Here is a 24,256-nt window from a genome sequence, read left to right as displayed (position 1 = left end):
AATCAATCCACGACCCAGTGTATACGTATCTCAGTATTGATCACAACTCAAACTATATATATTTTGGAATCAACCTCAACCCTGTATAGCTAACTCCAACATTCACATATAGAGTGTCTATGGTTGTTCCGAAATATATATAGATGTGTCGACATGATAGGTCGAAACATTGTATACGTGTCTATGGTATCTCGATTACATAATATACAATACAAGTTGATTAAGTTATGGTTGGAATAGATTTGTTACCAATTTTCACGTAGCTAAAATGAGAAAAATTATCCAATCTTGTTTTACCCATAACTTCTTCATTTTAAATCCGTTTTGAGTGAATCAAATTGCTATGGTTTCATATTGAACTCTATTTTATGAATCTAAATAGAAAAAGTATAGGTTTATAGTCGGAAAAATAAGTTACAAGTCGTTTTTGTAAAGGTAGTCATTTGAGTCGAAAGAACGACGTCTAGATGACCATTTTAGAAAACATACTTCCACTTTGAGTTTAACCATAATTTTTGGATATAGTTTCATGTTCATAATAAAAATCATTTTCTCAAAATAACAACTTTTAAATCAAAGTTTATCATAGTTTTTAATTAACTAACCCAAAACAGCCCGCGGTGTTACTACGACGGCGTAAATCCGGTTTTACGGTGTTTTTCGTGTTTCCAGGTTTTAAATCATTAAGTTAGCATATCATATAGATATAGAACATGTGTTTAGTTGATTTTAAAAGTCAAGTTAGAAGGATTAACTTTTGTTTGCGAACAAGTTTAGAATTAACTAAACTATGTTCTAGTGATTACAAGTTTGAACCTTCGAATAAGATAGCTTTATATGTATGAATTGAATGATGTTATGAACATCATTACTACCTTAATTTCCTTGGATAAATCTACTAGAAAAGAGAAAAATGGATCTAGCTTCAATTGATCCTTGGATGGTTCGAAGTTCTTGAAGCAGAATCATGACACGAAAACAAGTTCAAGTAAGATCATCACTTAAAATAAGATTGTTATAGTTATAGAAATTGAACCAAAGTTTGAATATGATTATTACCTTGTATTAGAATGATAACCTACTGTAAGAAACAAAGATTTCTTGAGGTTGGATGATCACCTTACAAGATTGGAAGTGAGCTAGCAAACTTGAAAGTATTCTTGATTTTATGAAACTAGAACTTTTGGAATTTATGAAGAACACTTAGAACTTGAAGATAGAACTTGAGAGAGATCAATTAGATGAAGAAAATTGAAGAATGAAAGTGTTTGTAGGTGTTTTTGGTCGTTGGTGTATGGATTAGATATAAAGGATATGTTATTTTGTTTTCATGTAAATAAGTCATGAATGATTACTCATATTTTTGTAATTTTATGAGATATTTCATGCTAGTTGCCAAATGATGGTTCCCACATGTGTTAGGTGACTCACATGGGCTGCTAAGAGCTGATCATTGGAGTGTATATACCAATAGTACATACATCTAAAAGCTGTGTATTGTACGAGTACGAATACGGGTGCATACGAGTAGAATTGTTGATGAAACTGAACGAGGATGTAATTGTAAGCATTTTTGTTAAGTAGAAGTATTTTGATAAGTGTATTGAAGTCTTTCAAAAGTGTATAAATACATATTAAAACACTACATGTATATACATTTTAACTGAGTCGTTAAGTCATCGTTAGTCGTTACATGTAAGTGTTGTTTTGAAACTTTTAGGTTAACGATCTTGTTAAATGTTGTTAACCCAATGTTTATAATATCAAATGAGATTTTAAATTATTATATTATCATGATATTATCATGTATGAATATCTCTTAATATGATATATATACATTAAATGTCTTTACAACGATAATCGTTACATATATGTCTCGTTTAAAAATCATTAAGTTAGTAGTCTTGTTTTTACATATGTAGTTCATTGTTAATATACTTAATGATATGTTTACTTATCATAGTATCATGTTAACTATATATATATATCCATATATATGTCATCATATAATTTTTACAAGTTTTAACGTTCGTGAATCACCGGTCAACTTGGGTGGTCAATTGTCTATATGAAACATATTTCAATTCATCAAGTCTTAACAAGTTTGATTGCTTAACATGTTGGAAACATTTAATCATGTAAATATCAATCTCAATTAATATATATAAACATGGAAAAGTTCGGGTCACTACAGAAAGTGCCATGTTTCAAGGGAGAATTGGGTGCTGATGTTGACCTATCCTCCTCTGCCACTTCATCAGACTTAAACCCCATGCTTCTTGTTTTGAAAAGGGACAACTTTATCTCCTTTTCAGTTTTTCTGAAATCACTAAGCTTTACCATTTGTTCCTTAACTGCTTTTGAAACCTTTTCCATAGAGTTGTGAACCACTCTAGGTAAATTTGTTGAAAAAGGAACATTTGACTTTTGGGGAGTTTTGAAATTCAAATCCAAGATTGTAACGTCTATTTCTCCATCTTCAAGTTGACTTTCGTTGACCACCGGTTGGACTTCCGGTAGCGGACTTTCAGGTTGCTCACCTGAGCCTTGTATATTTGGAATATCAATCCCTTTCAGAAGCATCTCATTATACTCCTTGATGATAACGTCATTTACCGTTTCCATAAACTCATCTTCAATTACCTCCTCAACCCACACCTTACCTATGGGTATGTTATTGAGATTAGCCTGAATATATTGGTTTATAGGACCCGATTCTTCAGTTTCAATAATAGCTAGTAAACAATCTGGACGTTGAAGGTTGTGAGACATAGTATCAATATGTAACACCCTTCCAAAAACCCTAGCAGCTTCAATTGCACAGTTAGAGGAACAACAATTAAACGGTATCCTTTTGATAGAAAGCTTTGTGATTTTAGAAAATTTGTTCTTAAAATTAATCATTGGAATGACTTGAAGAAATTCTAGTTCTTTGTTCGTAGGCCCTTTTGTCATTCTCTTAAAACTCTCATCATCCTTACATGAAACAATATACCCATAAGAACCCCAATTAGAAACCGAAAGAATGGCTACAGCTCTTTCTTTTAACCAATTAAATAATTTTAAGGCTTTAATGGGCTCCTTGTCTACAACAAGAGCCGTCAAGTGTAGCCGATCAGTTACCTCCTGATTGATAGCCAAATTGATTATCGAGAACGTCGTACCTGGGAAATTTACCATGGTTGGCTTATGTGCCACATCTTTTGGAAGATGCGTGTTTACTGATGTGGGGTTGTTAGCAGCAAAAGGTGGAATGAATTTGGTATTCATGTCTTTCTTGGCATAACCCACAAACATAGGCCTGCCGTTGACAATTTTGCCTTTCATCTCCTGTAAAACATTAGATGCTTGATTTGAGTTTTGAAATTTTACAAACGCAAAACTTCTGTCCTGTTTCCATGATATGCCCTCAATACGCCCAAATCTGCATAAGTGGTTGTAAATAGTATCTTGATTTGTGAATTTTGATAATCCCCCCAAAAATAGGGTGGATTTTTGTGGATAATCGTGGGTTGTAAGTGTTTTATGCGCCTCAGTTTGTTGGTTAAATTGATTGTGATGTTGTAATGGAATTGAATTAGGGAAGGTGGGTTTGAAGTTTGGGTTAGGGTTTTGTACGGATAGAGAGTGTTTTGCCATTCTGGGGTATGTTTGGCTGAGTAGCTTATTAGAGCTTATGAGAGCTTATGAGAGCTTGAGCTTATAATTTTAATAAGCTCTAAGTCATAAGCTTTGTTTGGTAGACATAAAAAGCAGAGCTTATGAAAATCATAAGCTCTTAAAAAATAAGCTACTTGTAGTAGTTTATGAAAAAAAAAAGTAGAGCTTATGAACTGGAAAATAAGCTCCAGCTAGTTTACCAAACACTTATAAAAAATAATAAGCTCCAGCTACCAGCTTTAAAAATAAGCTCCAGCTCCAGCTCCAAAAATAAGCTCCAGCTCCAGCTCCAGCTAGTTTCACCCAAACACACCCATGATCCGGTTTTTAATAAGATTTCAACATGCATTAAATTATGATAATCTCCTTGATTTTTAATTTTGAAATAGTGTGTTAGACGCTCCAAATCACACGATTCTCAAATAATTTAATTTTAATCACAAAATATTCTTTCCAAAAATATAAAAATATCACCGACGAAATTCCATTTAATCTTCTTCTACAACTCTTCGCCCATCTTTTTCATCTCCAATTCTTGCAGCATCAACGGAACCAAATTTATTTTTCTTCCATTCATTTCATTACAAGGTCAGTAATTATATCCATCTTGTTTAGTCCCGTTAAATTCTGTTTTTTATTCGTATTATATTCCTTATTAATCATTAAAATTAAGTACTACTGTATGAAATTGTGATCTTAATATGACTAATTGCATACGTAAACATTGAAATGGTACTGGTTCTTGCATTTTAAAGATTGTTTTTTTTTTTTTTTTTTCAGATCTGACCAAAAATGGAGTTTTTTGAAAAAATCAAGATCTGGGGTTTGTTGATCTGCTTGATCTCTCAACTGGGTCATGGATATTACCTCCCTGGTAGTTACCCACATAAATATGTTGTAGGTGATCCATTATTTGTAAAAGTCAACTCTTTGACTTCAATTGATACTGAAATCCCTTATAGTTACTACAGTTTACCCTTTTGTCAACCACCAGAAGGTGTTAAAGATAGTGCTGAGAATCTAGGTGAGTTATTAATGGGAGATAGAATTGAAAACTCACCTTATAAGTTCAAAATGCATACTAATGAAACCGAAATCTTTCTTTGTCAAACTAAACCGTTATCGATCGATGAGTTTAAGTTGTTAAGTAGTAGGATAGATGAGATGTATCAAGTCAATGTGATTCTTGATAATTTGCCCGCGATTAGGTATACTAAAAGGGATGATTTTTTGGTGAGATGGACTGGGTATCCACTAGGAATCAAGATTCAAGATACGTATTACGTGTTCAATCATTTGAAGTTTACGGTTCTTGTTCATAAGTACGAAGAAACAAATGTGGCTAGTGTAATGGGTACAGGGGATGCAGCCGAAACGATCCCTACAGTCATGAAACCGGGATCTGATATTCCTGGCTATATTGTTGTTGGATTTGAAGTTACACCGTGTAGCTACCAACACAATGCTGAGTCTTTGAAGAACTTGAAAATGTACGATAAATACCCATCCAAAATTTCATGCGAAACCAACACTGTGACTATGGGTATCAAAGAAAACGCTCCTTTGGCTTTTACTTATGAAGTTGAATTTGTTGAGAGCGATATCAAATGGCCATCACGATGGGACGCGTATTTGAAAATGGAAGGTGCAAAAGTACACTGGTTTTCAATCTTGAATTCACTTATGGTTATCACTTTCTTAGCTGGAATTGTGCTCGTGATATTCTTGAGGACCGTAAGGCGTGATTTGACTCACTATGAAGAGTTAGACAAAGAGGCCCAAGCCCAGATGAACGAAGAATTATCTGGATGGAAACTTGTTGTGAGTGACGTTTTTCGTGTTCCTACTTATCCTGCACTTTTGTGCGTGATGGTTGGGGACGGGGTTCAGATTCTTGGAATGGCGATTGTCACAATTTTGTTTGCTGCTCTCGGTTTCATGTCTCCTGCGTCCCGTGGGACCCTGTTAACGGGTATGCTTTTCTTTTACATGATTCTTGGAATCTTGGCTGGTTATGTTGCTATTCGTATGTGGAGAACGGTTTTCAGTGGTGATCATAAAGGATGGGTGTCGGTTTGTTGGAAAGTTGCTTGCTTTTTCCCGGGTATCGCATTCTTGATCCTTTTTGTGTTAAATTTCCTCTTGTGGGGTTCAGGTAGCACAGGCGCTATTCCCTTTTCGTTATTTGTCATCCTAATTTTGCTATGGTTTTGCATTTCTGTGCCACTAACACTCGTTGGGGGTTACTTTGGTGCAAAGGCCCCACATATCGAGTACCCAGTTAGAACTAATCAAATACCCCGTGAAATCCCGGCTCAAAAGTACCCATCTTGGCTTTTGGTTCTTGGTGCGGGTACTCTTCCATTCGGGACTCTTTTTATCGAGCTTTTCTTCATCATGTCTAGCATATGGATGGGCCGTGTGTACTATGTTTTCGGGTTCTTGTTCATAGTTTTGATTCTTCTAGTGGTCGTTTGTGCTGAGGTGTCGTTGGTTTTGACCTACATGCATCTTTGTGTTGAGGACTATAAGTGGTGGTGGAAGTCATTTTTTGCTTCAGGGTCAGTTGCGTTGTACATTTTCTTGTACTCGATAAACTATCTTGTTTTTGACCTTAAGAGCTTGAGTGGGCCCGTTTCAGCTACACTTTACTTGGGTTACTCGTTGTTCATGGTTCTAGCCATTATGCTCGCGACTGGGACTGTTGGGTTCCTTTCTTCTTTCTGGTTCGTGCACTATTTGTTCTCTTCAGTTAAACTGGATTAAAAATTGAAACATGTTCAGATGAATTTGGAGGGAAATGGGAATAAGTTTGTTGTATTTTTGTTAAACGTAGTTACTTAGTTTGTAATCTTGAATTGTTTGTTAGTTAATTGTATGAATTCTTGGACACTTGTATACGGAGTATGATTTTACAGTTTTTGTATTTACTTATTTGTTTAAAAAATCTGTATGTTCTTATTTGTTCAAAAAATCTGTATGTTCTTTATAATCATTACTGTTTTTCCCAACCCGACTGACTGCAAATGGGCGCATCTTGATAATGAGTCGACTGAGTTATGTACTTACGTACAAGTATATTTGTTTGACATGTTTCGAAAAGACCAATTGACAGCAAAGCTTGTTAGTTCAGTCAAGTGAACTGTAAAACGGTATAAAGATGAGTGGCAAAGTAGGATGGTTGACGCGAATGTTATGTTGGTCGCTCATGAAGGATTTATAGTTGACTGATACCTTTTATCATGGTTTAATGTTTTGGTCGACGTTAACTTTATGTTAGCCCCTCGTGGGAAGTAGCACCGAAGAAATGATAGATCGAGATTGACTTCTTTTAGAAAAAGAACTTGAATAACTTCGTTTTTGAAGTTCTGTTCAAAAACCTCAAACGAGAATTTGTATAGAGAAGGATTTTTCGCGGCGCAACAGTTCTTCCATACCAACTTAGCTGTCGGCGCTGGACTGGCATAACAACTAGACTAGTACCTTTTATCATGGTTTTAGTGTTTTGTTCGACGTTAACTTTATGTTATCCGCTCGTGAATGATTCATTGTGGGCTTAATACCTATTTTGATGGTTTAATCGGTGGTTTAGGGCATGCTTGGTTTGGGGTAACGGACTATAAGGAATAAGTATGATTATAATTGAAGGTGCTTGATAGTTTATAATAGGAATCCTCATTACCTTAAATGGGTCATTACCTACTAAATTGAGAGGAATGGTAATCATTATGGACCAACTTAAAAGCTAAATTTACGGATCACATTTTATGGTTGTATAACATCCGCTTTTGACTATTATGATTATGATTATTATTTTATCATTATTTATTATTTTATTATTATAATTATTATTTTATCATTATTTATTATCTTTACTTATTATTATTATTTTAAAACATCAAACAAGTAATAACAATACAATATGAATACTCATTGCATTCCTATTATCATTCCCTTTCTCATTACAATTCTCATTCCCTCTTGCAACCAAGCACACTATTGTCCGTCACTGTTTTAAAAGGGTTTAATGGGTTTCGGTGAAAAATGAACAAAACAAAACAAAAAAAAATGACTGGAACTTTCTTTTAAATATCATGGGTTTAATGGGTTTCGGTGAAAAATGGATCAAATGGATCAATGCGTATCTTACATCCACCTCTATTTCTGTGCTCATTAATGGTTCTCCGACCAAACAATTTTTCCCGAAAAGAGGTGTAAGACAAGGGGATTCGCTTTCTCCTTTCCTTTTTATCAATGCTAGTGAGGGCCTAAACTACATTCTTAATTTAGCAATAAAGAAAAATACGTTAAGTGGTGTCGAGGTCGGTCGAGATAAAATTGTAGTGTCCCATCTTCAATATGCCGACGACACAATTATTTTTGGGAAATGGAACAAAATGGAAGTAAGAAACACCTTAAAAATCCTAAAATGTTTCGAAGATCTGTCAGGTCTTAAAATCAATCTAAATAAAAGTTGTGTTTACGGTATTGGTACCTCAAAAGAAGAATTAAGCTTGTTAGCCTCTTGGTTTGGGTGCAAAGAGGGATCCTTCCCTTTTACTTACCTAGGACTCCCGATAGGTGAAAACCTAAAAACTCAAAAAAGTTGGAAACCCGTCTTTGATAAATTCAAGAGTCGTTTATCGGATCGGAAAGCTAAATCTATCTCTTTTGGAGGAAGGCTCACACTAATTAAATCGGTTTTAAATAGCCTTCCTCTTTATTACTTTTTACTTTTCAAAGCCCCATGTAGTGTCATTAAAGAATAAGAAAGTGTGCGTCGAGATTTTTTTTTTTTGGGGTGGGGGGGGGGGGGGGGGGGGGGTGTTCCACGGATCAAAGAAAAATGGCTTGGGTTAATTGGAACCAAATCATGTTACCTTATGAATTTGGCGGTTTAAATGTTGGATCACTTGACTCAAAAAACCTCGCTCTTTTAACAAAATGGTGGTGGAAATTTCTTAACTTTAATAACTCCTTTTGGGCAAGAATCATCAAAAGTATCTATGGGAAATCGGGGGGTTTGGGTTGTTTTTCACACCTCTCTTTCATTAAAAATAAAAAACTCTCGGGAAGAACGTGGTATAATATTATTAATATTGAACACACCCTAAACAAGTTAGGGTGCGATATTTCTAATGCGTTTGTTAAGCGTATAGGTCAAGGAAATGATACAAGCTTTTGGGACGAATCGTGGTGTGGTGACTCTTGTTTTCGTTCTATCTTCCCAAGACTTTACAGGCTCGAACAAAACAAATCCGTCTCTGTTGCTGAACGAATTAAATGGACCGATGGTTCTGCTATTTTCTGCTGGAATTGAACAGCGAACTTGCAAGTCTGACCGATTTAATTTCGAGCTTTGTTCCACCAGGTTTAACAACTGACAAATGGATCTGGAAGATGGAAAACAATGGGGTATACTCGACCAAATCACTTACCTCTGCTATCGATAATCTCGCTGCTGCAGCCCGCGTTTCTCTTAACCCCACAATTCTCAACAACCTGATTCCACAGAAAATTGGTATCTTCATTTGGCGTGCTTCAAAAAATAAATTGCCCGTCCACACCGAACTTGACAAACGTGGAATCGACTTGCACTCTACTAGATGTCCGGTTTGTGATGGGGATATCGAGACACTACAACATTCCATCATCTCCTGTAAAATTGCTAAGGAAATCTGGGATTCGATTAGGATTTGGTGGAAACTCGACCACCTTCTGATTGACAACGTCTCCGATATAGCAAAAGCTTCTAACCCTCATCTCAAACACCCACTGCTTGCCTCCTTTTGGAAAGCGGTGGTATGGGTTACGTGCTACTTTATTTGGAAAAACCGTAACACTCATGTTTTCCGAAATAATCCCCTTTGTCCTCCTAAGATTGTTTCCAACATACAATCAAAGAGCTTTGAATGGCTAAGTTGGTTCACGGATCCTATTTCCTCCAGTTTTAGTGCTAAACCCAAAGATGGAATTGGCTAACTTGTAGGTTTTTTTCTCCCTTTCTCTTATAGTTACGCTCGGCCAAGAACTAAGTGGGTGACTTTAGGCTTACTTTGTCGCCGTTTTATTCGGTATTGCATTCTCTCTAGTAGCTCGGCTTGTCTTTTCAAGTTGTTTCTAATCGAGTGTACTTAGGAGGAAGGGTTTTCTCCTACCCCATCGTGTTAGCTCCCCTATTTTGTATAGTGCTATCTTAGCTTTCGTGTTGTTAATATTGTATATTTTAGTCGTCGTGGGCCTTCATGGCTTGATATTTGTAATTCTCCCTTATATTTTTAATAAAATTTTCTGGCTTTTCAAAAAAAAAATTAAATCGTTTACCGGGCATAAATATGTATATTTATGAATCATAAAATTAAAATTAGTAATCAAATATTGATAAATTTTTGATTTGATACAACAATTTACCCATGGTTTTACAAAAATATTAAAAATATATATTAACATAATAATCTAAATAACACGTAATAATTGTTTTTGTTTAAAATCAAGAATATGTGGTGACCGTTTATCCTGTTAATTTTCTCTATGGTTTCTTCTCGATCACAGAACAACAACAGCAGAAAAGAAAGCTTCTGCTTTCCATAATCAATCAATCATCATCATGTTGAATTACACTGCAACTTCTTCATTCAGTTCACAGTATCATCAATTCACGACCCCTCATCTTTCTTCCACTTACACTCTCCACCCCTCCTCATCTCTCTCAGTATCATCATCATCATCATCATCAAATTCTTTCAAAAATCAGCAGAATGTTACTTCAATTAGTGTTTATAAGCATACCCATTTCAGAATATCATCAAGAACCAAGGTTAGTCGTTAATTTATACTTTATTACACGTAGTGTTTGTCCTTATGGGTGTAATCTTGGTCACTTCGAATATGCATATCATGTGTTTGTGAAAAGGCCTGAACGAAGGCTGTTGTTGTGGTTTGGGGAATATTAATGATATTAGTTGGGTTATCAGTCTTATTCTATTCGCTTAAAAAGTTCGCATTGTGTTTTTGTTGAATAAAAGGATATTTTTATTTTTTTGACATAAAAGGTTAAACAAGCATAATTCATTTTTCCTACTTGAAATAGATTATTGACAAAGTTTTTTCCTTTTTGAAGTATGATACACATAATGCATACTTGTTATCGACACACTGTAATAGTTTAACACTGTGTTCCTAATGATGCGGACTGAAGGTTACCCAAATTGAGGAAACGTGGATAGTATGTCACCCCAAAATGCATATTTCCCGTGTATAATTGAAAATGTATTAAGTGTATCAGATTTTTTTATAAGTTTGATTCATACTTGTGATCAACATATGATGATGATGTAATACGACACTGCTAATGATAGGGACTAATGGTAAGGTGCTCGCAAAATGAGCCATTGAAAGTTATGATATCAGGGGCACCTGCATCAGGCAAAGGGACTCAGTGTGAGTTGATTGTTCAGAAGGTGAGTTAGATAAATTGATATTATGTACTCACTTTACTATAATGTATTATTGGTTAATTTATGTATCGAATGATCATATTGTTAGTTAATCTTTAAAAGGTTTTTGTCCTGTAGTTTGGATTGGTGCACATATCAACTGGAGATCTGCTTAGAAGTGAAGTAGCAGCAGGTTCTGATATTGGAAATCAAGCAAAAGAGTACATGAATTCAGGCCGACTTGTTCCGGATGAAGTTGTCACAACTGTATAAGATAAATTTATAAATTAATTATAAATTATAGCAAGTTAAATTGCAGTCCCTATTATTTAAAGTACGAAAGTGAACATTTCAATTTACAGATGGTAATTGGGCGACTTTCACGAGAAGATTCAAAAGAAAAAGGTTGGCTTTTAGATGGTTTTCCACGCAGTTTTGCTCAAGCACAATCACTGGAGAAAATGAAGATCAAACCAGATGTGTTCATTGCTTTAGATGTAGGTACCTGAAATTCTAATAAATAATGGGGTTTGAGTAAAAAAAAATTTTTATTTAACCTTGTGAATATACAATTTATATTCAGGTTCCTGATGAAATTCTTATCGATAGATGTGTGGGTAGAAGGCTAGACCCTGAAACAGGTAAGATTTACCATGTAAAGAACTTCCCTCCAGAAAATGAGGAAGTCAAAGCAAGACTCATAACTCGGCCTGATGACACCGAAGAAAAGGTATCACCCATGATGTCACCATTAGGTCATCTAATTTCATAATCCTTTACAGATATTCATGTTTATCCTCTTACATGATAACTGACCTAATTGTTCAAGTGCCTACGATTGTTCTATTATAATTCTTTGAAAGAATCTTGCAGTTATCATAATGATAACGTTTCTCTGAAATGTCTCACAGGTTAAATCACGTCTGCAAATTTATAAGCAGAATGTGGAAGCAATACTATCCACATATTCAGACCTTTTAAAGAAGGTATCTACATTTATATTCTACATCAATCTATTTGTTTCAAAATAACTACTGATTCATAATTATAAGCGGATTGTTACAGATTGATGGCAATCGTTCAAAAGATGTTATTTTTGATGAAATAAGTTCTTTGCTTTTGCAAGTTCAGAAAGAAAAAGAGACAAGAATATCAGGCAAGTTTGTTATGATCAAAAGCACATTTGCAATGTACAATAGAGCAACCTTAATTAATGTGCAGTTAAGATATTTAGCTTAAGGATAAACCGTTTCTTTCAAACAGGAAATGCTAGTAAACTTGCTAGCCAGTTCAACAAATCACCCGCAACCAAGGTATGTGGTTATGCGTCCTACTTATAATGGCTATAAGGTAATTTCTATGTCCAAATTTTTTATTTATATTATTTATTTAATTATTTTGTTATTTTTTTTGTGACAGGAAAGCTGGAGAGGGATTCCGACCAATTTAAATAATATCCCTCATTCGAGAGAAATTAGGGAGTATTTTTATGATGATGTTCTTCAAGCTACCCAAAGAGCTATTAGTGATGGAAAAATTCGAGTAAAGGTGGAGATCAATATTCCTGAACTGAACCCTGAGCAGGTGAGGGACGTACGATTCTTTTAAACACCTGATTTAAATAGAGTTAACCTTGTAATTATGAGCAGGATGTATATCGCATAGGTACTTTAATGGAACTTGTTCGAGTTCTTGCCCTGTCATTTGCTGATGATGGAAAGCGTGTCAAGGTATGTTCATCATGGTTTGTCTGACAATGTCTTGAATTAAGTGTGTGAGGATGGCATTTTACAAGATTTAAACTTTAGATATATGTTAGATTAAATTGAAACAACGATGTAGGTTTGTGTTCAAGGATCAATGGGAGAAGGAGCACTTGCAGGCATGCCATTGCAGCTTGCAGGGACACGGAAGATTTTAGAATACATGGACTGGGGTAGTGATGGTGCAATGGGGAATTTCATAAACATTGGGGCTATAGGTACTCTCAAAAGGTTGATTGTTAGTGCGTTTAATGGTTAAGTCTTAATGTGGATCTGTATGTTATTTTGAGTTTTGCAGGTGGCAAAGAGGTTGATGAAGTAGATGACATCTTCATATTAGTGGCTCCTCAAAATGCTATGGGAAATTGTATCATCGATGTAAGAATTATGAGATGAAATGACTAGAGGGGACAAAATGGGTGGGTTGGGCTATGGGTCAAATGAGTAACTTTTATACCAGTTGAATCAGATTGGGCGAGGCTGGGTTGTCCCAATACACATTTGTCCAAATTTTGTAAATTTGCTAGTGTAAAGTATGATACAAAAAAAACTAATAGTTTTTAAGTGATAAATGATTTAGGAGGTATTATGCATTATAATAACACTTTGGAAAAATATTCAATTCGTTTGACCCATAGAGTAAACATAGATCAAATTGACCCATTTATAGTAAGGAGATGAAATAACCTCTACAAATATTGAATAAATGTGCGAACAAAAATATTAAATGACAAGTCACCATGTATGTTGGATGATGCAGGATCTAAGAGCGATGACCGATGCTGCTGGCAGTCGTCCAGTCATCCTTATCAATCCTAGGCTCAAGGTTATTCCGATCACAATTCACAAACTATTTATGATTTATGTTGATGTTTTATAAATTTGTCTTTCTGTATTGATTAGGGGCATCTCAGTTACACCTATTAAAATCCATTTTCTTGAAATGATTCCTTAAATAAATGGTACTAACACACTCCTCGTATACTTCTTATAATTAGGACTTACCAGCTTCAAGTGGCATCATGCAAGTAAGTCTAAAGATCCTGTCAACTTTTTGTGATACAATAATTTAATCATGAAAGAAAATTTCTAAGTTGACTTGTCACCGACTAGACTATGGGTCGAGAAAAGAGACTGGAGTATGCTGCATCTTTTGAAATGTGCTACCAGTTCCGTCTTCTCTATTTTTTAGGAACACAATATCCAATTATGGGTGCTTTAAGGTGACCTATCATTTTCCTTTTTAGGATAATAATCAATTTATCTCTAAATACAAAATTGAGAGTTCTATTACTTTCATACTAATGGAAAGTATATACTTGCAGGATGGCTTATCCATATCGGTATGAGTTGTTCAAGAGGATAAACGAGCCATCTGGAAAGGAGAAATACGTCATTTTGTCAACATTTCCTAGTAGGCCAACTGGTGAAGAAATTAATGATGCATTTGAAGGAAGAACAAGGTACCTTTATATATACACATGATTATCGCATTTAACACCACTTTTTATTGTGTTGTATTGTATTGTATTGTATTGTATTGTATTGTATTGTATTGTATTGTATTGTATTGTATTGTATTGTATTGTATTGTATTGATGACATTCACTTCATCTTCTTGCAGAGATCAAGTTAAGAAGTCTTCTGGATTCTGGTAAGATTGCGTTGCATTTCAACACTGTATTTTGAAATTTCATAATGTTAACTCACTTCTTTAATGTTCTAGAGCTATAGGTGATGTTTAGTTATTGATTGATGTATGGTGACTTTCTATTTCAGGGGTTTCTTGAACGGCATACTTTCAGCATAGACACATGTTCTTTGAAAGAGAACATTCACTACTCGTGATGAAGAACAGACAAAACTTATCCATATTGTATAAAATGTATTAGATCTTGTTTGTTGATGTATGATCTCCGAGGTTTATTAACAAAATGACAATCTTGTTCATCCATAAAGTTCTACATCACAAGCGAAAACTATACAAGATTTAACTGATTTAAAGATGAGTAGATGACTATATGCAATTGACATCATCTTAATGAATCATTTGGTTCTACAAGTTCCCTTTTTTACGAGCCAACTAGTTGTGTGACTGTATCAGGACATATACACGTACATGCATTGTGTTTATAGAAATATCACACGCAATATGTACACAAACACGACTATTTATACCAACACTAATCATAGTGAAAAATATATGCTAGTATCAACTTATTACAAGAATAGTGACATCTCTATGTCTCTCGGTAAAGGTTTTAAGTCATTATTTGACATTGATAATCATGTATCATGTATACTATACTATTTAATTATTTATATCATGAGCTAAGTGATGATTATGGATGGCAATGAACACCCGATCCAGTGAATGTACACTCAATCCATCCGCTTCGTGACAGATATGGATGAAATTAAATGGATATGAATACGGATATGGATCAACTCAACGATTGTGAAAAAAAATAGTGTTTGGATGAAAATTACATGTACCATATAGAAGAAGATTAAGGGCTCTTATGTAAAATACGCAATACGCAAAACTATAACAAGTAAAACTTAATTCGCCACTGTTTACAGTTTAGCCATTGCTCCTTAGTTCTCTCCCACTCAACCTCAATACCCTAGATTTCCAATTTCAGGTGAATTTCCATCCATAGCCGGCTTCAAATCCTTCCGAATTAAAGGTCTAATCGTGTTTATTCACATCTTTCTATTCATGAATCATTTTTCAACAGTATATTTTAGCTATGATTTGCCTGCAGCTTAATTGGAAATTTAAATAGAAAACATGATAATGTGAATTTAATTTTAGTTTTGTGCGAGGTTTTTAAGTTTGTACAAATATATGTGCGATCTTTTGCAGTTTTGTTCGAATTCTTCTATGTTCTGTGCTTGAATGTTTGTTTTATGCTAACATTATAAGCCTTTGCAAGATATGTGCGATATTTCAAGATATGTGCGAAATGTTTATTCATGTGCGATAAATTTTGCTTTGTGTCAGATTTTAAAGCTTTGTCACGTTGCTACTCTGTTACCTCGCCTCTAGAAAATACACATGCAGATAATTTATGTTTGTCTTTATAGGAAGATAGATAGAATATAAGGGCGGTATTTGTTATTTTATTTATGGTTGATGATCTGATTTTCAGAAAAGGGATAAAAGTGAAAGATGCCGTTTTATGATTGTATGCTACTGTTGAAGCCTCATGTTAGAAAGGAATCACTTGTAGAATTGGTTTCTCGGGTAGGGAAACATATATATCGAAGAAACGGTGTTCTAACTGATTTGAAATCACTTGGGACCGTTCAGTTGGGTTATGGTATTAAGAAGCTTGATGGCAGATACTATCAGGTAAATCGTATTTATTTACTTTAGGGAGTTGATATTTCCAAATTGAATTTTGATAAATCCACTACAATTTCTGAAATATATGAAGATAGTGAGAAAACATAATAATTTTGTATGCGGTTGCTCCTTATCTGATTGTTGCTTTAAAAGGTTGTTGCTCTTAAGAAGATGACTGTTTGCTTTGAAAATTCATATTTAATAAGGGGCTAACTGCTCAAAAATACATGTATTTGAAATCCTTTGAGTTTTGGATAAGGGGTCTACTGCTTTCGAATGATGTGTTTGTGCTAAAGCAGAACTCGGAAAAACTCAGCTGAGTACTCGATTAAGAGTTCGAGCGAAGTACTCGGTTAAAAATTGGTCAATGGAGATTACTCGGCCAAAACTCGGGATTATTCGAAGAATCGGTCATAATCGGTCAAAGTCAAATTTGGTCAACATCCGATTACTTCTCGAATAATCCCCGTGTTTCCGATTACTCTCTAAAAAGTCCCCCTCGAACACTCCCTAAGTAGCGATTTTTTGCAACCATGTGCTTAAAGATTGTATAGGGTCATTGATTGATTGATTGATTGATTGATTGATTGATTGATTGATTTATTTTTTATTTATCTTACACACTAAAAATGTTGGGAAATGTTGAGTTTCAATTATATTTGGTGGTTGTTTTGACTTTGCGTTCACATTATAAACGGTCCCTCAACTTCGCCTATATTTTCACAACTGTCCCTCAAGTTCACACTTTTTACCCCTTATATACTAAAAGTGATTAGAAATGTTGTAGTTTCAATTATATTTTTACCCCTTATATACTAAAAGTGATGGGAAATGTTGAGTTTCAATTATATTTGGTTGTATTTTTGAGTTTGTGTTCACATTATAAACGGTCCCTCAAATTCGCCTATATTTTCACAACGGTCCCTCAAGTTTACACTTTTTACCCTTTATATACTAAAAGTGATTAGAAATGTTGTAGTTTCAATTATATTTAATTATATTTTATTGTAGTTTTGAGTTTGCGTTCACATTATAAACTGTCCCTCAACTTTGCCTATATTTTCACAACGGTCCCTCAAGTTTACACTTTTTAAGGGGTAAAAAGTGTAAATATATAATTTAATTAAAATATAAGAAACTAATTCCACCCGAATTTATAACGGGCCCTATCTTCTTGCTGGGTGCGAGTTAAATTTTTCAGAGACCACCGTTCAACTCGGAAAAATCTTATGAACCCAACGGGACTAACTATACGCGAAACGGACACTTCTCATAAAAAGGCTAAACACAGCGACAACTCGTATCTTCCCGCTCGGCACGAGCTAAATTTTTTCGACAGCAGCGTCAGACTCGAAATAATTTTATGAACAAAACGATACTAACTACGTTCGAAATGAACATTTTTTAAAAAAAAACGCTAAACACAACGACAGCCCGTATCTTCCTGCTCGCCGCGAGTTAAATTTTTTCGCCAGCACCATTAGGCTCGAAATAATTTTATCAACAAAACGAAACTAACTACGTTCGAACCGGACAGATTTTAAAAAACACTAAAGACGACGACACCAACGACGACGCATAACAGATGGCCCGTTTTCCCTTCTGTAAATAAAACTGCGTTAAATATGAATACGCCGACCGAAAGCCCCTGCCGCATCGCGCGGGCCGGTCCGGACTAGTTATAACCTACTATTTGTTGGGAACGTGTTCATTGTATAGGGTAACTGATGCAAATGACAATGATGACCGCACCAAACTTCAACAGTGAGCTCCATTATTTAAACAAGGTAGATCGCCTCTTACGCTGGATTTTGGTCAAACACCGAGACATCAATTTTGGTGGGGAGTTTCGGAACAAAGTGGAAAGTTCAACCGACTTCAGAATGTTCAGAAGCAGTCTCTATAATGTTGATAGTGAAGAAGACGAAGACAATGATGACGAGAAAGAGTATGACGCAGTACACCAAGAACAGAGGACATATACCTGAAGTCAACTGATCGTAAGTTGACCTTTTTTCAGCTTCACTTAAAGAATGTCTTCATTCGGATATCAATTGATGACAGGTAGTGATGTTGTATCTTGTGTAGTATGTTTCTGTTTTGCAGAATTATGAGGCTATTTCTGTGTGTTTGTTTGTTTGTAAACTGTAAGGTAGACTTAGATATAGTGGCCAAATCATAAATAATAGAAGGGTTAAAGCTATAAATATGCTATATACTTTCATTTTTGTTCCAATGTAATACTCCAAAAACTACCAATGTAGGCTATATACTCTTAAAAGTTGTATCGATATACACAAATTTTATCAGTTACCTGCTGAACCGGTAAAGTTAATTATTTAGCATTTTTTTGCATTTTATATGGCTACAAATAGGTCATATACTTTTAGTTTTGTTCCGATGTAGGCTATATACTTTCAGTTTTGTTCCGATGTATCACCAACGTCATTCTCCACGTAGGATGCCACGTCATCTTTGAGTTGTTTATCCGGTTAATAAGTTTTGTCCGTTCATATTAGTACATTTTCTGAAAGTATATAGCCTACATTGGTATTTTTTGGAGTATATAGCCTACATTGGGACAAAAATGAAAGTATATAAGCTATTTATGGCTTTAACCCATAATAGAAATGAAAGCATGAAATTTTTTGCAAAGTTCTAATTAAGCAATGGAATCATTGATGTTGCACTTTTCCTTAGTTTATCATGCTCGCTCAATATAGTGGCGATAAAATGTGTGTACATCTACATGCTGTACTCAAGTAAAAATTACCCTTCAATTCATTGTATCTTGTAGTTCAAACTAGCCTTTAAGAGCCCGTGCGTTGCACGGCGGGCCTTAATAAGACTAAGTATAAAATGTTAACAAACTTAATAAAAATTAACGAAACAACATCAATATAAAACATCACACTTCATATGAAAACAAACAATGTTTTTAATTCAACCATTGCATTCAAGTTCTTATAAGGGTTGTTGTGAAGATTAATAAAGACAGAAAGCACGTTGCTTATAGTCGTAGGTGAATAACCAAGCACTCAACCAAACGTTTGAGGTTAATACAATCTAAAGTATATAGTATGTGTCATAAAAATATGGTAATATTTCAGTCTCTGATTGTTAAGTACAAAGTAATAAGTTGGTTATTAATCTGAATTTTGACTCGATTTGACTTTTAGTCAATCATGAAAATTTTGATACTATGGATGTTAAGCAGAAATGAAAACAATTTAATTTTTAGAGTATGTGTGATCCTAATATAGAAACTATTTGTGATCATAATAAGGTGAAAATTATTGGAATTCCGATGGACTTTAATGGGTCAAAGTAACAGGTTAATTTAAAGCAAGTGAAAGTTTTAAAGTAGATATTACTGTGAAGTTTGATTGAAAGAGATAAATAGCATACTAAATAAGGACACAAGTAATGTTACATTAGAAATTGGTTACCAAATTATCAACGTTTCTTGGTTTTGGAACTTTGGTTTGTTTTGTGTGATATTATGGCAAACATATTGGTTGAATAAAAAAAGGTTATGTATGTCAATCTTGACTGGAGTTGACTTTTAGTCAATGATGAAACTTTTCAGACTATGACTTTTGAATGACAATGTAATACATTTTATTTTTATTTTTATTTTTGATAGGCAAACCCCCAAGAACCCAACCACTCAACCAAACCTTTGAGGTTAATAAAATCTAAAGTATAGAGTATGTGTCATAAAAATATGGTGATCCGAGACTAACTTATTGTTAAGATGTGTATGAACAAAAGTGTATTGCAATACATATTAAGTGAAACAAATTGTTGTTTAAAGTAAGAAACATGAACAACAATCATATGATTGACCTATATGTTTGATTTGATATATTCGAAATTGAAAAGAAAGATTAAATAAAATTGAAAACCTGTGTTCTTGGACGTCGATTATTTTGAAAGTGGAAGATGTGTCGAATTGAATGAGGGGGAATTTGTGTGAGTTATAAATGTTATACGTTTCCAATTATTGATAATCGATGATCGATATATGGGTTGGTTGTACGTTTTTTAAAATTTATCTTATTGGGCTATGAATGTTAATGGGCCAGACTGAATGGGTTCTAGTTGAACGAAATTAAAGTCACTATAACATATTTGTGTTACCAGCACATTTAATGTGTTGGTGCATTTGTAGGTAAAGATAGTAGTTTATTTCATTGGGCATAATCTGATGGAACTAACTTGATGTTTATTCAACTCATTATACAAACCGGTAATGGGATGATTGAAAACTGCACAAACCTTTTCTAAGTTAGCCCATGAAACATTTAGCACAACATTGTAACCATGCATCAGTTGGTATTTGATTCATTGAATTAAATAGCTTAAGATATGAATGGTTTCGAGGTATTGAGACCGTGCGATAAACGTCCATTAAAAAATTGCACGTTCATTATTGAATTAGGTAGTTGTAAGTGTTATAACATCAAACTAAATCATAATACACAACCAAATTGTCACCAAAAAGCTAATGACACTAATCCCACTAAAGGTTCAAATTTTAAGTGTTAACCACACTAAATAGATTAGAAACCTACTTACAATACGCAGGCAGTAATCATTCATACACAAACACTTTGGTGAACATTTGACCCTTTTGAACCATTAATAAGATCATACACCGAAACAATTATTGTCATTATTAAGAAACAATTACATTACTGATCAAATGTATTACACGAAATGTAAGATCTGGTATACGAAGTTGAATGATTATTAAGATGAGTAATGGTCAGATCAGATCAGGTGAAGTTGAATGTTTATTTTGTGTAAGAACTGGTATATCAATAATAAAGGGATGTGTTGATGTGTATAATCTGTTAGAGTTTGTGTTTGACTCTTAATGGTTAATATGGATTTGGGACGTTTTATAAGTGTGGCATAAAAGGTGGGTCTTCAGTTAATGAACTTAATAGGCCATTTAGGTTATTGGGTTTATTGACTTTTGAAAGTGAGCGTGAAAGGTATATTATTTGGTGTGTTTTTTGGCCTGAGTTTTGTTTCAGTTTTGGTGTCTATATGTTTATTACTGATCAAATGCCCAACAGTCCACCTTTGTCACCTGATCAAAATTAGCAATGTTGATAAATGAAAAGAGAGAAATATCCACCTCATCTCAAGAGGAATTATCCATTGGGATAAAAATTGTTGATATGATACATCCACGTATAACCTACAATCCCCGTAGTAGTGTTTAATAACCAATTAGTATCTGACATATTTACAAACATAATTCAAATCAATCACATAAGGAAAACACTTGACCTGCTACAGGAAAAGAGGATAACAAAAACCTGGTTCCATAGGATAACAGGCAACTCATCAGCTGTTAAAATTTTTAGGCACGCAAATGCTTTCTAGATCAATCTTTAAATAAAAAAGCATGAACCATTGACATTTCCATCTAGTACTCATAATTCATAACCAAACAGCTGTGATATCTGAACATATTCAACCTCATTAGCCATTAGCCAACCCGCCCATTTTGCCACTACAAGTCAACATAGCATGAGAAAATAGCATTATTAGTAATCATACCTGCCCAGTTGATACAATAACAGGATCTTTTCATCAATTCAAAAGATATCGGGCATCGAAAATTGTCAGGAATAACAGGCGATCGATGCGTAATCACACTCGTTTCCACCACGTTCATATCAACTTCGGGGCTCCCCAACATCACACAATCTTTAATTTTCCTTAAAAGAAATGACATCATCTCAAACCGATCTTCAGGATAACCACCAGTCGCAATTACCATATCATGAATTGCAATTGGTTCCCTCTTTAAATCATTAACCGTTGTAAGACACAATATTTCAGATAGTCTTTTGATTGTTTCGAGATCAGGCTCGTTTCCCTTTTTCATCATATCCAAATCTCTGTTAAGCTGTAAATCAGGAGAATCTATTCGCCCTTTTACTCTTTTAAATTGTACGTGCACAAGCTCGATCTGCATTTTTTGTTAGTTAAATAAAAAACATTGAAAGTTGTAAAGAATTAAATAAAAACATTGAAAGTTGTAATGAATTGTCTATTTAAATGAAATAAAAAATCCTGCTCGTCCACTTCTTCTGATAAACCAAGTCTCTTGTAATGAACTTGGCTAAGTGTCTCTTCGCTTTGAGCTGTTACTTCGTGAAATCTAATTGCGGTTTTTTCGATTTGAAGAGCCTGTCACATAAAACAACAAATTATAGGACATTAAATTACAGGGAATACCTACATTGAATCACAAAGTATTCTACACATACAAATTCCACCTTATAATCCTAATTAATCAAATGATATTACACTAAAGAAACTAAAATCACTCATTGCTATACTATCTCCAAGATTTTCCACCTTGACTCTTTATATGAGATTATATATGTGATTATACAGCCAGCATGTAATTACAAATGCAAACAAAACGTAAAATGACATAATTAGATAAATAAACGACATACCTTCAACCAAGATGAAACAAAAATCCAATAGCAGACTCAGATAAAAGAAAAACATATATATATATATATATATATATATATATATATATATATATATATATATATATATATATATATATATATATATAAGTAACTCTGTTGAATATCACACATAAACAAAAACAAAATCGCTTCATCGCTTGAGCTAATTATGTCAATTTACGTTGAATTAATTATGTCATGACTTCATCACTTGAGCTAATTATGCCATCACAGATAAAAATCCATAATAATGTTGTATTAAAAAAAGTAAAGCATTTGTAACCTTTGGTTTACTGAGGTCCGTATATTTCATCACTTGAGCTACCTATAAAGTTCTGCAAATTTATTTTCTGATAGAAACTTAGAGAATAATTCAACCAAAATAAGTAGTGATGAGAAATAAAAAATAAAAACCCTAATTGTTGCGAGATGAACCAAAGCCAAGTGCAACCTAAATATGAAAGTAACAACCTAATTCAACTACGTTATGTGACCAATTTCAGATAAACAACGGTTGGAGTATAAAGTTCATAGGTAAAAACTTTTAAACGAACTCATAATCTGAGTAAAACAATAACAATAAAATCGGAAGTAAAAGCTTACAAATAAATGAATGATAAGTTTCCCAAATGAAGATGAAATCAACACGAAACCATCGATGAGTTACTCTACTCCAATCGTCGATTAAATATCTCAGGTGCTTCACGAAACTTGATTGTAAAATAAGGGTTTGTAGATTGACTGTATTAGGGTATTTGATTATCTTCGTCTTCCTCAATCTGGCTTAAGAACCGGACAACGATGAGGGTTTTCATTTAATCGACAATTGTACAAACCCTAATTTTGTGAAGCAGGCAGGCTATTCGAAATCGGAGATAATTCACAAAATTGATACCTTAATGGTTGAAAAAATGTAACGGGTTGAATGGTGTGTGCAGCGAGATGATTTGTAGCAGTCGGGGTGAATAATCGCCGATGTAGAAGGATTGGGTGTGGTTCTTGAAGAAGGAAGGTTATGAAGTATACGGTTGGTTTTTGGGTGTGCTGTAGCGAATAGAAAATTGGCACTTGTAATATTCTTGTATTTTTGCCACTGATTAATTAGCCTATGAAATAATTACACATGGATATATAGATTAATACAATTAGGGATAACAATTTTCGGCACTAACTTAAAATCCAATGGGCAAAAGTGAGATGCGTTTGGTTATTTATATTTGGATGTTACTTGACGTAACTTCTTGGTGGCATGACATCATTAGACCATATATCTTTAGTTATTTTTGCTGAAAAAAAAAGTACACCATATATCTTTAGATCTTTGGATTTTATGGATCTTCAGACCATATACAATGTAGTGTTTGTGCCCAAAACCATTTGTGGCATGACAAACGCCTCACAAACGCATGTAATAAGATATTTTTGGTTAAAAAATATTGCACGTTGGTGTTTGAGAAACGGAGAAAGTGAATGACGTTTTTTTATATATATTTTTTTTGTTATTCTGTTAATTATTTCCCTACGAAGCTGTGATGT

General features: G+C 34.1%; 4 protein-coding genes and 1 pseudogene across 6 annotated transcripts; 4 read left to right on the top strand and 1 right to left on the bottom strand.

Moving 5' to 3' along the window:
* The first annotated feature begins 4,123 nt into the window (after window positions 1-4,123).
* Window positions 4,124-6,590, top strand: LOC139904175 (transmembrane 9 superfamily member 11-like). Its single transcript, XM_071886109.1, has 2 exons — window positions 4,124-4,248; window positions 4,441-6,590. Exon 2 carries the CDS (start codon window positions 4,453-4,455, stop codon window positions 6,424-6,426), a length of 1,974 nt encoding a protein of 657 aa, XP_071742210.1. The 5' UTR covers window positions 4,124-4,248; window positions 4,441-4,452; the 3' UTR covers window positions 6,427-6,590.
* Window positions 6,591-8,943: 2,353 nt separating this feature from the next.
* Window positions 8,944-9,642, top strand: LOC139843081 (uncharacterized). The gene has a single exon (XM_071833159.1). It carries the CDS (start codon window positions 8,944-8,946, stop codon window positions 9,640-9,642), a length of 699 nt encoding a protein of 232 aa, XP_071689260.1.
* A 528-nt stretch (window positions 9,643-10,170) lies between these two features.
* LOC139904174 (adenylate kinase 5, chloroplastic) lies at window positions 10,171-14,905 on the top strand. Its single transcript, XM_071886108.1, has 18 exons — window positions 10,171-10,477; window positions 11,019-11,120; window positions 11,235-11,363; window positions 11,459-11,593; window positions 11,680-11,826; window positions 12,008-12,082; window positions 12,162-12,252; window positions 12,360-12,409; window positions 12,516-12,680; window positions 12,746-12,826; window positions 12,939-13,077; window positions 13,158-13,237; window positions 13,620-13,685; window positions 13,858-13,887; window positions 13,973-14,082; window positions 14,185-14,322; window positions 14,484-14,513; window positions 14,639-14,905. Exons 1-18 carry the CDS (start codon window positions 10,268-10,270, stop codon window positions 14,667-14,669), a joined length of 1,809 nt encoding a protein of 602 aa, XP_071742209.1. The 5' UTR covers window positions 10,171-10,267; the 3' UTR covers window positions 14,670-14,905.
* A 1,071-nt stretch (window positions 14,906-15,976) lies between these two features.
* LOC139904445 (small ribosomal subunit protein bS6m-like) lies at window positions 15,977-18,326 on the top strand (annotated as a pseudogene).
* Window positions 18,327-20,948: 2,622 nt separating this feature from the next.
* LOC139904173 (U-box domain-containing protein 14-like) lies at window positions 20,949-23,733 on the bottom strand. Of its 3 annotated transcripts, XR_011778691.1 has the most exons (4): window positions 23,324-23,733; window positions 21,789-22,424; window positions 21,516-21,691; window positions 20,949-21,423 (listed from the first exon to the last, which is right to left on the bottom strand). XR_011778691.1 is itself a non-coding variant. In XM_071886106.1 (3 exons), exons 2-3 carry the CDS (start codon window positions 22,207-22,209, stop codon window positions 21,377-21,379), a joined length of 468 nt encoding a protein of 155 aa, XP_071742207.1. In that variant the 5' UTR covers window positions 22,210-22,424; window positions 23,324-23,733; the 3' UTR covers window positions 20,949-21,376. The 3 variants fall into 3 exon arrangements, 2 of the variants coding, with proteins under 2 accessions (XP_071742207.1, XP_071742208.1); XM_071886106.1 differs by lacking the exon at window positions 21,516-21,691; XM_071886107.1 differs by lacking the exon at window positions 21,516-21,691 and having other exon boundaries at window positions 20,949-21,312.
* Window positions 23,734-24,256: the final 523 nt, after the last annotated feature.

This window comes from Rutidosis leptorrhynchoides, chromosome 4, assembly GCF_046630445.1.
Source record: "Rutidosis leptorrhynchoides isolate AG116_Rl617_1_P2 chromosome 4, CSIRO_AGI_Rlap_v1, whole genome shotgun sequence".
NCBI classification, from domain to species: domain Eukaryota; kingdom Viridiplantae; phylum Streptophyta; class Magnoliopsida; order Asterales; family Asteraceae; genus Rutidosis; species Rutidosis leptorrhynchoides.
This window is presented reverse-complemented; position numbering and strand designations above follow the sequence as displayed.

Bases quoted from the DNA above. Each gene is read 5' to 3' on its own strand.
- LOC139904175 (XM_071886109.1), top strand. From the start codon at position 4,453: ATGGAGTTTTTTGAAAAAATCAAGATCTGGGGTTTGTTGATCTGCTTG.
- LOC139843081 (XM_071833159.1), top strand. From the start codon at position 8,944: ATGGACCGATGGTTCTGCTATTTTCTGCTGGAATTGAACAGCGAACTT.
- LOC139904174 (XM_071886108.1), top strand. From the start codon at position 10,268: ATGTTGAATTACACTGCAACTTCTTCATTCAGTTCACAGTATCATCAA. The intron at 11,121-11,234 runs GTGAGTTAGATA...TTTGTCCTGTAG, and splicing joins GTGAGTTGATTGTTCAGAAG to TTTGGATTGGTGCACATATC. The intron at 12,410-12,515 runs GTATGTGGTTAT...TTTTTGTGACAG, and splicing joins ACAAATCACCCGCAACCAAG to GAAAGCTGGAGAGGGATTCC.
- LOC139904173 (XM_071886106.1), bottom strand. From the start codon at position 22,209: ATGCAGATCGAGCTTGTGCACGTACAATTTAAAAGAGTAAAAGGGCGA. The intron at 21,424-21,788 runs GTATGATTACTA...CGGGGATTGTAG, and splicing joins TTATTGTATCAACTGGGCAG to GTTATACGTGGATGTATCAT.